The sequence below is a fragment of the Dipodomys ordii genome, unplaced genomic scaffold (genome assembly GCF_000151885.1).
Source record: "Dipodomys ordii isolate 6190 unplaced genomic scaffold, Dord_2.0 Scaffold39, whole genome shotgun sequence".
In the NCBI taxonomy this organism is placed as follows: domain Eukaryota; kingdom Metazoa; phylum Chordata; class Mammalia; order Rodentia; family Heteromyidae; genus Dipodomys; species Dipodomys ordii.
The window spans coordinates 11,967,677-11,979,100 of record NW_012267255.1 but is presented as its reverse complement, the minus strand read 5'-3'; the positions used below and the strand labels follow the sequence as shown (position 1 = coordinate 11,979,100).

Here is an 11,424-nt window from a genome sequence, read left to right as displayed (position 1 = left end):
GTTCTGTATCATTTAAGTTACAAAATTATGGTATAAAGATATACTTAATATTTCCAAAATTAATGTCTGCAAGTATTCTATAATCTTCCCTTATTTCTTTTTTTGCTCTAAGACTAGAACTCAAATTCAGTACCTGATGCTTTCATTCACTGGCTGCCATTCTACCACACCTTCAACCCTTCCTTTTTTTTTTTTTTTTTGGTCATCAGTCAAGGGCTTGAAAATGGGGACTGGACTGAACTTAGGGACTGTCCCTAAGTTCCTTTTGCTCAAGGCTAGTGCTCTACCTCTTTGAGCCACAGCTCTACTTCTGTTTTTCTGGTGGTTCATTGGAGATAAGAATCTCACAGACTTTCCTGCTTGGGCTGGTTTTGAACCATAATCCTCAGATCTCAGCCTCCTGAACAGCTAGGGTTACAGGATTGAGATACCAGCCCACAGTTCCTTTTTTTTTGGATAGTCCTGGGGCTTAAACTCAGGGCCTAGGTACTGTCGTCGAGCTTTTTTACTCAAGGCTAGCACTCTACACTTGAGCCACAGCGCCACTTCTGGCTTTTTCTGTTTATGTGGTACTGAAGAATTGAACCCAGGGCTTCATGCATGCTAGGCAAGCATTGTACAACTAAGCCACATTCCCAGCCCTCTTTTATTCTTAATAATGGTAATTGTAGCATCTCTTTCTTGACTAGCCTTGCTAGAGTTCAATCAATTTTATTAGTATTTTTAGTAAATCAACTTTTATCTGTGTTTTCTCTACTTTTTTTTTCTATCACTAATTTCTGTTCTCAGTTTCTTCTTTATATTTACTCTGTGTGTGTGTGTGTGTGCATGCAAGTATGCACGCACGCGCGCAGGTTATGGTGCCTGAACTCTGTGTCTGGGCGCTGTCCCTCAGCTCTTCAGCTCAAGTGAGCACTCTACCACTTAAGCCACAGCACCACTTCTGGCTTGTTCTGCTTATGTGGTATTGAGGAATCAAATCCAGGGCCTCATGAATGCAAGGCAAGCACTCTACCACTAAAACATCTTCCTAGCCCTTACTTTTTGTTGTTGTTTGTTTTTGGTGGTTACTGAAATTTGAACTCAGGACCTTGTACTTGCTAGGCAGGCAGGTATTCTTCTAAAACATGCCTCCAAAGCACTTAATTTGCTCCTTATTTGCCCTTTATTACTTAGTGTGTTTAGTATGTCAACAATACATAAAAAAACAAAAAAACCACCAATTATAGGCCAAATAAGATAAACTTCCACTAAGATACACTTAGCAAAAAATATTAAAATATAAAATTTATTCAAAGGCAATAAAATAACAGCTTGTATTGCAACATGTGCTACACATAATAATAAGTAAACACAGGACTGTACCAACAATTCCATTTCTTATCGAGTTGATATCTTCTTTTAATTATAAATTTTCTCCCTAGAAAAATGCAAATAATAGATTAATATTTAAAATATTTGAATATTGATTTAGTATTACAGTCCACTATAGTCAACAGACTATAAAGAGGGAAAAATATTAGTCAGTTAAAATAGGGAACACTGCCCAGCTCTGGTTACTCATACCTGTAATCCTAGCTATTCAGGAGGCTGAGATCAGAAAATCAAAGTTTAAGGCAACTCAGGACAGAAATGTGAGACTCTATCTTCAAATAACCAGCAAAAAAGCCAGACTCCAGTGGCTCAAGTGGCAGAACATCAGCCATGAATAAGAAGCAAACCACCAAACTCAAAAAGAAAACCAAAATAACAAGCAAAATGAGAATGTGAAAAGTAAGATATTTAGACATTAGTACCACAAAACAGTTTGACTAAAAACACACAGTAAAAAGACAAAATGTCACATGAAATAAGAGAGTTAACACTAAACTCTTCTCACAGCGGTTAAGAGCAGAACTCAAATTTCTCATCTATAAAATAGGGGCAATAATAATATCTAATGTAGTGACTCATACCTATAATCTCAGCACCTGGAAAGCTGAGGCAGGAGGATGGCAAATTTGAAGCCAGTCCAGGCTACAAAGAGAGTCTCAACAAACAACAAAAGACAGTAACTACTGCTCCAGCACAGTGCTGAGCCCATGACTGCCTGGAGGAGGCACCAGGGTACAGGGCGAAGGATATGAAGGCTCCTCCTAGAGGCTCCTCCTTTTCTCAGGCTTAAGGGGAATCCATATTGGGAAGCAGTGCTATCCCCAAGAGAACACTGTAGAGTTTGTGAGCATACATTTTAACTGTCATTATAAAGAGAAAGGATACCCTGCTTCCAGCATACAGTCGGTTGGGACAAATAAAGCCAGATGCCCTGCATTTCGCAGGTAGAGTCCACAGGACAAAACTAGCTGGCCATAATTCTACTAGATTTCCCTGGTCTGTTTATATTTGCCCACTCTCCATGTTAGCTATTTCATATATGTTTCCTGCTCTTAAACTTGTAATACTTGGCTGGGAATGTGGCTTAATGGTAGAGTGCTTGTTTAACATGCATAAAGACCTAGGTTCAATTCCTCAGTACCACATAAACAGAAAAAGCCATAACTGGAGCTGTGGCTCAAGTGGTAGAGCAAAAGAAGCTCAGGGACAGTGCCCAGGCCCAGAGTTCAACTCCATGACTGACCAAAAAAAAAAAAATTCTAAGCTGGGTGTGAGTGGTTCATACCTACTCAGGAGGCTGAGATTTGAGGACTGCAGTTCAAAGCCAACCCAGGCAGAAATGTCTCTGTAAGATTCTTTTTTTTCTTTTTTTGGTCGGTCATGGGTCTTAAACTCATGGCTTGGGTACTGTCCCTGACCTGTTTCATTAAATGAAACAGGTCACTTTGAGCTATCACTTTGAGCCACCAAACCACTACGATTTTTTGGTGGTTTATTGGAGTTTCACAGACTTTTCTGCCCAGGCTGGCTCTGAATGGGACTCTTCAGATCTCAGCCTTCTGAGTAGTTAAGAATACAAGCATGAGTCACCAGTGCCCTATTGGCTCCGTGAGATTCCTATCTCCAATTAACCATTCAAAATGGAAGTGAAGGTGTGGCTCAAAGTGGTAGAGTATTATTAGTCTTGAGCAAAAGATCTCAGGAACAGCACTTAGGCTCTGAGTTCAAGCCCCAGGATGGACAAAAAAAAAAGTTTTTTTTTTTTCTCTATACTTTACAGTCATTTTTCTGTGAAATTTAGTTTCTCAAAGTTTTTCAGTTTCCCACTTTCTATTACTAAGGAAAAATGTATTTTCTTTCCTTCCTTCCTTCCTTCCTTCCTTTCTTTCTTTCTTTTGCCAGTCCTGGGGCTTGTACTCAGGGCCTGGACACTGTCCCTGAGCTCTTTTTGCTCAAGGCTAGCACTCTACTACTATGTGAGCCACAGTGCCACTTCTGGCTTTTTCTGCTTATGTGGTACTGAGGAATTGAACCCAGGGCTTCATGAATGTCAGGCAAGCACTCTACCACTAAGCCACATTCCCAACCCTTTTCTTTATTCCTAACACTTTTACTATATTTCTAAGATTGACCTAAGGAAAGCACATACAAAATTTTCATAATATGGTATGCTTCATTCAAATACAGGTTCCCTTATTTCTAATACAGATCGATTTATCTCTAATCTGAAAATAACTGTTCCAAACTTCAAAAGCTTTTGAGTATCAGTATGAGATTCTAAGTATAGAATTCCATATCATACTAAAAATATTGTATGAAATTGCCTTTAGGTTATATGTATACAATATACAAAATATACAAAACATAAATAATTCATGCTTAGGGGCTGGGAAGGTGGCTCAGTGGTAGAGCGCTTGCCTTGCATGCATGAGGCCCTGGGTTCAATTCCTCAGCACCACATAAACAAAAGAAAAAAGCCGGAAGTGGCGCTGTGGCTCAAGTGGTAGAGTGCTAGCCTTGAGCTGAAGAGCTGAGGGACAGCACCCAGGCCCAGAGTTCAGGCCCCACGAACGGACCCCCCAAAAAAATAATAATTCATGCTTAGACTGTGACCCCATGCCTATGATATCTCTGTGTGTGTGTGTGTGTGTGTGGTTGTATGCACCATGCACTGCTACTGCGACTTGAATTCAAGGATTGTTGCATAGCTGGAGCTCTACCACTTACATCTCCACTTCTATCTCTTCACTGATTAACTAGAAATAAGAGGCTCTTCAATTTGTCTATCCCAATTGGCTTTGAATCACAAACCTCAGATCTCAACCTCCTGAGTAGGTAGGTAGTAATACAAGTGTGAACTACTGGAGACCTGCTCTATTATGTAAATATTACAAAATCTGGAGAAACCTGAAATGCTTCTGTTCTGGATAAGGAGTATTCAACCAATATTTGATTTTTCTTCATGTAATTAAAAAATATCCACTGAAGACAAATTTTCACATATTATACTGCATAAAATACATACCTGGGTTAAACCAGCACCTGTTTGCACAGAGGATTTTTTTAATAGTCTCACTTCTTTGTTTATATATCTTAGCATTCCACTAAGAGTACTAAAATCATTGCTCTCAGAATTATCATCTTCTAGGTTACATGTGAGAGGCTTAAATGAATCTGCCTGAGTATAATTTCGATCTTTATGACTTTCATCTAATGTTGAAGGCTGTTGTAATTGCATTTTCTTTAAGTCCTGTAATAATTCTTCAGAAAGATCTTCATTACAATGACTTTTGAAACTGAGGTCACTGGCACTAATAGAACGACGTAGTTTTCTGCACTTGGAAAAAGATGACTGGGAATGTTTGATGAACTGTGAATCTTGAGTAACAGGTGTATTTTCTGACGGAAATATGAATGCGGATGATAAAAACTTGATGTCTTCTGTCTTCTGATGTCCAGTGATTTTGGCTTGTAATCTGGTTAATTCTGATTCCTACAAAAAAATTAGCACATAGTCCATCGCATAATTTAGTTTGTTTAAAAAAATAACAACAAGCTGGGTGCCAGTGGCTTATGCCTATAATCCTAGCTACTCAGGAAGCTGAGATCTGAGGATTGAGGTTCAAAGTCAGCCCAGCAAGGAAAGTCCATGAGACTCATATTCAGTTAACTACCAGAAAACTGGAAGTGGCGCTGTAGCTCAAGTGGTAGAGCACTGGCCTTAAGCTGAAGAGCTCAGGAACAACACTCAGCCCCAGAGTTCAAGCCTCACCACCAACAAAAAAACAACAAAACACCCAAGACCAGAGTTCAAGCCCCACAGCTTATAAAATTTTAAGAGTCCTAGTCAGTCTGTACTTCTACAATAGATCTTGAGAGCTTTCCAAGTTCTATTTAAATCTCCTAATGTTTAAGACAGCCTCATTATGAGACATATGCTCATTTGAAATTTCTTTCAATATTCTAAGGAATTCTATAAATACTAGATTTGTTATACAGATACTAGATTTTAAATGTTAATGATAATATCAATTAAAAATTATTTTCTTATAAAGATGCTGTGCAGAGAGATTCAGTTCCATCAGTAAGGTAATGAGTACATTTCTTGTCGAGCATGGTTACTCCCTCCTTTGTTTTTCTCCTACTATCTGTTCCCTCCCCCACCTCCTCTACTCCTCTTCTCCCCAAAGTTGTAAAGTTCATTTCCAATGTAGTGTCTTGTGAGTATCATTGTTGCAATAGATAATATCATTTCTATTCAAGATTAAAATCTCACACTTAACCAAATGCTAGTGGTTCACACCTACAATCCATACTATTCAGGAGGCTGAGACATTAGGATTATGGTTTGAAGCCAAGCTGGGCAGAAAGCTTGGTGAGAATCTTATATACAATTAACAAGCAAAAAGCAGTAAATGGAGGTGTAGCTCAAGTGGCAGAATGCCAGCCTTGAGCAAAAAACAGTCAAGCAAGAATGCTAGGCTCAGCCAGCATGGTGGCTCATGCCTGTAATCCTAGCTACTCAGGAGGCTGAGATCTGAGGATTGAGGTTCAAAGCCAGCCCAGGCAGGAAACTCTGTGAGCCTCTTATAAACCACTCAGAAAACCAGAAGTAGTGCTGTGGCTCAAGTGGTAGAGCACTAGTCTTGAGCTAAAGAACTGAGGGATAGCACCTAGGCCCAGAGTTCAAGCTCCATGACCAACCAAAAAAAAAAAAAAAGGAGGGAATGTTCTGTTACTGCTGCTGAGAAATTAGGACACACCAAAGAAACAATCAAACAAGAACCGATCTAAAAGACCCTCACAACTAAAAATTTCTCAGTGGAAGTGTGAAGATTCATTATTTCTGATACTCTAATGTGAACACATACATGCAAAAAAAGAATAAGATACCTTTCAAACTTTCTAGTAGGAAATAAATATATATTAGCTAATCTGTGTTTGTCTTCAATCCAAGAAGACCCTTTTATTATTTTCCTATGTCTTTTGTTTGGGTTCTCTGACCAAACTTCGGAATCAAAGGAAAGAAGCATACAATGACAAAACATAAAGCCTAGCCAGGTACTGGTGACTCATGCCTATGATCCTAGCTACTCAGGAGGATGAGATCTGAGGATCTGAGTTTGAAGCAGGCCCAGGCAGAAAACTCCATCAGACTTTTATCTCCAATTAACCACTCAAAAACAAAGTGGTGCTGTGGCTCAAGAGGTAGAGCACTAGTCTTGAGCAAAAGAGCTTAGGGACAGCGCCCAGGCCCTTAGTTCGAGCCCCAGAACCAGCAAAACAAACAACCTCATAAAGCCTAAAAAAATAATGAAGATATGACATTAAAAATTTCCCCCCAAACATCTTGCTACATATCTTAGACTGGTTTCAAACTCATCATCCACCCTCATAGCTTCCAGACTGTTGGGATTATAGGCTTGTACTAACCATGAGCAGCTCTAATTTTTTGTTTTTTTGGTTGGTCATGGGATCTAAACTAGGGGCCTGGGTGCTGTCTCAGAGTTCTTTTGCTCAAGGTTAGCACTCAACCACTTTGAGCCTATGTCACTTCCAGTTTTCTGGTGGTTAATTCAAGATAAGTCTCACAAACTTTCCTGCCTGGCTGGCTTTGAACCAGGATCCTCAGATCTCAGCCTCCTGGGTAGCTAGAATTATAGGAGTGACCTACCAGGGCTCAGCTGAATCAATCACTTTTAATTGGATAGTTTATTTTTAGGTTTAGTTTTTAAAGTTACTATGCTAATAACTAAAACTATTTTAACTACAGTATACATTATCAAATAAAAGTTTAACACAAATATTTCAGCTCTTCAGGTCTTATTTAAATCATCTTATAAGCTCTTCAGCTTTTGTTCGCCATCGTGGTTACTGTGCCTTCCAGAGCTTCTCATCATGTCTTCTCACAAGACTTTCACAATCAAGCGGTTTCTGGCCAAGAAACAAAAGCAAAATCGCCCCATTCCCCAGTGGATTTGAATGAAAACTGGTAACAAAATCAGGTACAACTCCAAGAGAAGACACTGGAGAAGAACCAAGCCGGGTCTGTAAGGAATTGCTTCAGATGCCCACATATTTATGCTCTACCATGAACCAGTCAAGCTGAAATGTCAATACTGCCTGGACTGACAGTTGGGCATTTTTTAAATTGATTTTTCTTTGGTTATTTTAATAATGGCCACAGTAATAAACATGTAATAAACATTACATTTGAATCATCAAAAAAATAAATAAATCATCTTATAAGTGGTTAAAGTAGCAATTTTTTGTAGTAAATCTTACATTCACATTCTTTTGTTTTTGTTTTTTTGGCCGGCTGGGGGGCTTGAACTCAAGGCCTGGGCACTGTTCCTGAACCTTTTTGTGCTCAAGGCTAGCACTCACCCACCTGAGCCACAGTACTACTTCCAGTTTTTGTTTTGTTTTGTTTTTTGTCAGTCATGGGGCCTGAACTCTGAGCCTGGGCGCTGTCCCTCAGCTCTTCAGCTCAAGGCTAGCACTCTACCACTAGAGCTAAAGCGCCACTTCCGGCTTTTTTCTTTTTGCTTATATGGTGCTGAGGAATGGAACCCAGGGCCTTATGCATGCAAGGCAAGCGCTCTACAACTGAGTCACCTTCCTAGCCCCATTTCCAGTTTTTGAGTGGATTTTTCTCCTTAAGCTGGGTTGAACTGCTATCTTCAGATTTCAACCTCCTGTGAGGCTAGGATTATAAGCCACTGGTGCCTAGCCAAATTCAACTTTTAAATAAGATAATTCTTATTTAAGCAATCCAATAATTGGCCATAAAGTGCTCTAAAAACTACAAGATCAAGAAAAACGAATCAAGTGCTTTCATTATTTTTGTTTATCTACCTTAATAAGTAAGGCTTCATTTGCAGCTTCAATTACTTCATTCCTGTCTTGAACTTGTTGATGTAAATTGCTTACGGTGTCCTGAGCTTCTTCTAATTCTTGTTTTGCCTTCTCTAATTGTTCATTTAGCTGCTGAACAGAAGTCTTTTGAGAGTCAGCAGATATCTTCCATTTTGCATGATTCTCTTGATGTGAAAGCATCTATAGTAATAAAATTGTAAACAGGAAAAAAGAAAATAGGATGAAGTTGGCTTAAAAGCTTGTGTTAGCCAGGCGCTGGTGGATCACACCTGTAATCCTAGCTACTCAGGAGGCTGAGATCTGGGGAATCCCGGTTCAAAGCCAGCCAAGCAGGAAAGTCCATGAGATTCATCTCCAATAAACCACCAGAAAAATGGAAGTGGTGCTGTGGCTCAAGTGGTAGAGTTTTTGCTTTGAGATGAAGAGTGCAGGGACAGTGCCCAGGCCCAGAGTTCAAGCCCCACAACCAAAAAAAAAAAAAGAGGGGCTGGGAAGGTGGCTCAGTGGTAGAATACTTGCCTTGCATGCATGAAGCCCTGGGTTGGATTCCTCAGCACCACATAAACAAAAGAAAAAAGCCTGTGGCTCAAGTGGTAGAGTGCTAGCCTTGAGCTGAAGAGCTGAGGGACAGCGCCCAGGCCCCGAGTTCAGGCCCACAAACGGGACCCCCCCCCAAAAAAAATAGGGGTTGGGAAGTTGGCTTAGTGGTAGAGTGCTTGCCTTGCATGCATGAGGTCCTGGGTTCGATTCCTCAGCACCACATAAGCAGAAAAAAGCTGAAAGTGACACTGTGGCTGAAGTGGTAGAGTGCTAGCCTTGAGCTGAAGAGCTGAGGGACAGCGCCCAGGCCGAGTTCTGCCCAAACGACAAAAAATAAAAATAAAAAATTTAAAAAATTAAAAAAAATCCCTTATAATGAAAATGATTAGTAATAAGGCCAGAAACCAAAAAAAAACACCCCAAAATTCCCTTATAATGATACTTTACTGACCGGTTTGTTTGTTTGTTTGTTTGTTTATTTTTGGGTCCGGTTGTGGGGCCTGAACTCTGGGCCTGGGCGCTGTCCCTCAGCTCTTCAGCTCAAGGCTAGTGCTCTACCACTTGATCCACAGAGCCACTTCCGGCATTTTCTTTTTGCTTATATGGTGCTGAGGAATTGAACCCAGGGCCTCAGGCATGCAAGGCAAGCGCTCTACCACTGAGCCACCTTCCCAGCCCCTACTGACCAGTTTATAGATGAAATAAAGATAATTAGAATTTGTATGAAAATAGTATGTAGTTACTGTGGGAACTGGAGAATAGAAAGTGAGTGAGGTTAAACATATGTTGACAACACTTCCCAATATGCCTATAAGTGTCTGAATTTTATGCATGGTGTCCTGATATAATTACTAATAGCATTCCTTTCAATCTCAACAGTATTGCCTTTATATATAAGAAATGATCAACATGTTTAGGGACTAGGTAAAATTGGTCATAAGTTGATAATTACTGAAATTGAGTAACAAATATAAGGAGATTTTGGGCCTGGGAAGGTGGCTAAGTGGTACAGCACTTGCCTTGCATGCCTGAGGCCCTGGTTCAATTCCTCAGCACCACATAAGCAAAAAGAAAAAAGCCAGGGCTGGGATGGTAGCTCAGTGGTAGAGTGCTTGCCTTGCATGCCTGAGGCCCTGGGTTCCATTCCTCAGCACCACATAAACAAAAAGAAAAAAGCCGGAAGTGGCTCTGTGGATCAAGTGGTAGAGCACTAGCCTTGAGCTAAAGAGCTGAGGGACAGTGCCCAGGCCCAGAGTTCAGGCCCCACAACCGGACCCAAAAACAAAACAAAAAAACAAAAGAAAAAAGCCGGAAGTGGCGCTGTGGCTCAAGTGGTATAGTGCTAGCCTTGAGCTGAAGAGCTGAGGGACAGCGCCCAGGCCCAGAGTTTAGGCCCCACAACTGGATCCCCTGCCTCCCTCAAAAAATATATATATAAGGAGATTTATACTATTTATATTATTTTGTTTTTGAATATATTTAAATTTTCTGCAAAAAAGGTTACAACAACCTAATAATGGAATTCTCATCAGAAACCAGATGTTTTAAAATTAGTAAGTGATAATCACAATAAAAAAAAAAAAAAGAACCTTGGGGAAGGGAGGGAGGGAGGGGACGGTAGGGGGAAAACAATGGAGGGGGTAACAATGTTCAAGAGGAAGTGTACTCATTACCTCACTCATATAACTGTAACCCTCTGTATAGTATCTTTACAATAAAAAAAAATTAGTAAGTGACTTTTTCCTTTTTCTTTTCTTTTCTTTTTTTTTAAACAATTCTGAAATCTACATTGTGAAATTGGTAGTAGTTTATATCTATAATCCTGGCTACTCAGGAGGCTAAGATCTGAGAATCATGGCTTAGAGTCAACCTAGGCAGCAAAATCCTGAGACTCTTATCTCCAATTAACCAGCAAAAAAGCTATAATGGAGACATGGCTCAATTGTAGAACACCAAACATAAGAGAACAAAGCCAGTAAGACCTTAAGGCCTTGGGTTCAAGCCCCCAGTACAGTAAGAGAGGAAAGAAAAATTGATTCCTACTTGTCATGGTAGTGTGCAGTTATAATCCTAGCTACTTGGGAACTAGAGATAGGAGGATTACTCTTGGAGGTCAACCTGAACAAAAATTAGACCCTATATAAAAAGAAACTAAGAAAGTTGACTGACTATGGGTGTGGATCAAGCAGAATACTTGCCTAACAAGTTCAAGGCCCTGAGTTCAATCCTCAGTATAGAAAAACAAAAAATAATAAAAGCCCTGATTCCTTTTTTTTTTTACAGTAATACCATATTCTCATATATTGTATATTTTAATGACATATGCAAAAATATTAGTATCTAACACTAAACAGCAATACTAGAATCAAGTTTTAATTTATTTTATATGGTATTTGCTTATAAACAATTTAAGGTAGCTTATAAAATTAAAAGGGAAACATGGATGATTACACAGGTATATACCACTGCCAGATTGTTTTTTTTTTTTTGGGGGGGGGGTCCGGTCGTGGGGCCTGAATTCTGGGTCTGGGTGCTGTCCCTCAGCCCTTCAGCTCAAGGCTAACGCTCTACCACTTGAGCCACAGCGCCACTTCCGGCTTTTTTCTTTTTGCTTATATGGTGCTGAGGAAT

At 39.9% G+C, this 11,424-nt stretch overlaps 1 protein-coding gene and 1 pseudogene across 2 annotated transcripts in view; one reads left to right on the top strand and one right to left on the bottom strand.

The window, feature by feature from the left end:
• Nucleotides 1-1,299: 1,299 nt before the first annotated feature.
• Nucleotides 1,300-11,424, bottom strand: part of Ccdc18 (coiled-coil domain containing 18) — a 113,373-nt gene continuing 103,248 nt past the window's right edge. The window contains exons 27-29 of one of the 2 annotated variants that reach the window (XM_013018350.1): nucleotides 8,233-8,433; nucleotides 4,400-4,867; nucleotides 1,300-1,420 (exon numbers count right to left, since the gene is read on the bottom strand). In XM_013018350.1, coding sequence (XP_012873804.1) covers nucleotides 1,406-1,420; nucleotides 4,400-4,867; nucleotides 8,233-8,433 — 684 coding nt within the window. In that variant the 3' untranslated portion in view covers nucleotides 1,300-1,405. The remainder of the gene's footprint in view (nucleotides 1,421-4,399; nucleotides 4,868-8,232; nucleotides 8,434-11,424) is intronic. The other variant, XM_013018351.1, reaches the window with a different exon arrangement.
• LOC105987157 lies at nucleotides 2,853-7,568 on the top strand (annotated as a pseudogene).